Below are 3,445 nucleotides of genomic sequence, written 5' to 3' on the forward strand. Positions count from 1 at the left end.
CTGGGGTAATAATATAGTGTAAAGCGCATAGAGCCTGCTGTTGAGATGGGATATACGCTATACAAATGCTATCTATTATTATTGTTATTATTATGGTAGTTAACCAAAGTCCCACTTCAAGCAGGGTTTGAACCTTTAATCACATCAACTACAACAAGTCAAAGCAAAGTTTTTCCCTCCACTTTTCTTTTTTTACAGTTGAGGATTTTACGGCGCTCGCAACTGCATAAGGTCATATGAGCGCCAAGGGGTGAGTGTCAACAGAGAAGTCTTTACAGGGAATCGGACTTACTCTGCTCACCTCTCTAGCTTCAACAGCACAAAGTCTGCTTTCAACAATCAAGCACTCCGGAAACAGCAGGTCACAAGAGAGTGACAAACATACAAAAGAAGTAGAGGGAAAATGACAATAGTAAGGATTGCGAAAGAAAAAGCAGCAGTTCCCTGTTGTAGATCAGGCACAGTTATGAGCGTTACATGATGAATCAGCCCATTTACAATTCTACTATGCTTGATCAAGAAATGTCCCCCCTTTGGGAATGGCCTAAAGACACTACAGTCAGTGGCACTGCCCCGGGGGGACTTCCCCCCACTCAGTCCCCCGTCACTCACGCGTAGATCTGCGGTCGACTTTCTCCGACACGGCACCCCAGCTGATGGTGTCCAGGGATTCGTTGCTGCTGAAACGTTTGTCGCCCAATCTGGTTGTTAAAAAAGACAAGCAATTTGAACTGATCTTAATTACAAACAAAAGCAAAAGAAAGAAAAGAAAAAATGGTTGTGTACAAAGACAAAAAAATCAGAAGAGTAGTGTGCCCAATTTTTTAAAAAAGGTGAGAACTAAAAAAAACCCAAAAAAAACCAAAAAGAAAACAGTTGTGTACCAAAATCCAAAACAAAAACAAAAAAATAAGAAGAGTTGTGTGCTAAAAAATTTTTTTGTAAATTGTGAACGAAAAAACGAAAAACCGAAAAGAAAAGAGTTGTGTACCAAAAACAAAAACAAAAAAAAAGACTTCCGAAGTGGCAAAGTACTTCAACAATCAAAACAAAACAAAAAAACCCAAAAACCATGTCCAGCGTGGCACCAACTTACTTCTGTAGCCGAGTACCCGGAGCAAAGACGCCATGTTTGGGCTGACAGGAGAAGTAGGTGACGCCGTTCACAGAGCCGTCGTTTTTCCCCACCGGGCGGTCCAACTCCACCCCGTACCACACACCTACACACAGAGAGAGAGAGAGAGAGAGGAGTTTAGTTTTAGTAGAGGTTTTACGGTGCTCGTAACTCAAAACAAAAAAAAAGGGGGGGGGGGTGAGAGAGGGGGGGAGGGAGAGAGGGAAAGGGAGAGGGAGAGAGGGAAAGGGAGAGAGACAGAGAGAGAACGAGAGAGAGAGAACGAGAGAGAGAGAGAGAGAGACAGAGAGAGACAGACAGAGAGAGACAGAGAAAGAGAGAGACAGAGAAAGAGAGAGAGAGAGACATGAGTACTGTCATAAAGCAAGACAAACGACCCAAACTTGAAAGCTTGGCTTTATCAACACTTTGCTGTCACACAGCCAGCAGTACAAAATACCCCATCTGGTCACCCAGCCAGGAGAGCGACTGCAACGGACTTCTCGGGCCTGACGCCAGATGACCAGAACAGACGACTTTCACCGGCACATTATTGCACCAAGCGACCGCAAAGTGTTGCACAAAAAACTCCTTCTGTTAATTCAAAGGGTGGGGGGACATGGAAAGGTATTGCTCAAAGCAAGACAGCAAATTAATATGTGAGGCAGCGTGGTGGAATCAGGCTCTCATCAAAATAATCAAAGTGAAGAAACTTGCATTTTTACACAGGTTTGTGAATTTTTTTCAGATTTTTGTTTTTTTGGCTCAACACCTTTCATGCCCATTAAAGAACTCATTTCTGTATGGATTTTTCTGAAAAACGTTGATTAAAGGCACAAAAAATGTAAATTTTCAGTTACCATGGACTCTTAAGCTAAGGAAATAATTCATCTTTGGCGGCCCTTTTCTCACTAATCTTATCTCTGAAAACAGGTGACCCCCCACCCCCTTCATTCGTAAATATCTCGACTTGTATTCAAGATAAATGGATATTTTTCCCCCCCAAATAAAGACAAACGAACAATCTTTAAGATGACACCAATAACCATACATGCCCAAAAATTGACAAGAGCCTGATTCCGCCTCGCTGCCTCACATATTAGTTTTTAACCAGGAATCTACAAAGAATTTCACATCCCACCAAAAATATGCTATCATACACTTTTTGATTGCAGAGATTTATCATTCAAAATAGTCATCTCAGGCAGCGCGTCATATGATTCTCAAATAAACTCTCCCAAAAAACTTCATAAGTTTGACCCTTCCAGCCCCATGCACAAATATTTTCAGCAGTGCTTGTACCTCCCACCGTCCCAAGAGCGCATATTCTCAGTTTCGGGGAGTACCGAATTTGCGCATTTTTTAAAATGGCACTGAACCTAATTAAACTTTAATTTTGATAATATTCGTTCATTTACCTTTATACATTCTTTTTTTGTTATTATCTAAACCTCATACCAAAGATACTACATCACTTTTTAGAATGAAAGCCTCTTTTTCTGAAATACTGTTGTATTGGCTGGGACTGGGGTTAGGGAGTGCACAAAAATGGTTGGGGCTGGAAGGGTTAAGAAAATAGCAGTCCTGTAGTATTGCCACGAGCAGACTCATGGTATGGTGTGGTGTGGGGCACAAACCTGGGGCAAACTGTGTCTCTCCGATAAACTTGACCGTTCCCTTCCTCTGTCCAGCCACCACCACTCTCTCGTTGTAGTCAATGTCATGATTCTCCACCTCAAGGCCAGAATTCTTTCCCAAGCCTGAAAGAACCAGATTGAGCAATTTCAACATTTTTTCACCAACAGAAAGGACTAGGCCTATCTGATTCTCAATCTTAACTCAAATATGCTTGAACCTGAAATTATGAATTAAAGTCACTTTTAATTCTTTGAACAACAGATATGACTTTCAAATTACTTAAATAAATTCTGTTCTTATTGCTTTTATTCATTACTCATTATATTACATCCATAAACTATCCCTAAAATAGAGTTCAGATCATTTAAATGCTCTCCATGTTCAATGCATAGGAGACAGTATTCATGCACATGATGAACCGTTCTTATGTATCTGTAATTATACTGTCGTCCGGTCTCCTGTTGACGACTCCCCCCCCCCAATCTCCAACAAATTCACTGGTAGACACAAGCAAACAGATAAACACAAACACACAAATACAGACCGATACAAACAGAAAAACACACACACAAACAGACAAACACAGACACACACAGAAATTCCCCTGAACCGACACAAACCCACAAACATACCCCCAGCATATCCTCACCAATCCCCCTCTACCACCCCACCACCACAATTTCTCTACTTTCA

General features: G+C 41.4%; 1 protein-coding gene across 1 annotated transcript in view; it reads right to left on the bottom strand.

Annotated features, from left to right (window-relative positions):
• The window catches only part of LOC101859058 (CAP-Gly domain-containing linker protein 3), a gene marked incomplete at its 5' end in the record, with an annotated part of 13,651 nt that overhangs the window by 7,585 nt on the left and 2,621 nt on the right, over positions 1–3,445 (bottom strand). Inside the window, 3 exon segments of the mRNA XM_035973233.1 lie at positions 613–701; positions 1,097–1,220; positions 2,752–2,874. Of these exon segments, the coding sequence (XP_035829126.1) occupies positions 613–701; positions 1,097–1,220; positions 2,752–2,874 (336 nt within the window).

Source organism: Aplysia californica, unplaced genomic scaffold (assembly GCF_000002075.1).
Source record: "Aplysia californica isolate F4 #8 unplaced genomic scaffold, AplCal3.0 scaffold01073, whole genome shotgun sequence".
Classification (NCBI taxonomy): domain Eukaryota; kingdom Metazoa; phylum Mollusca; class Gastropoda; order Aplysiida; family Aplysiidae; genus Aplysia; species Aplysia californica.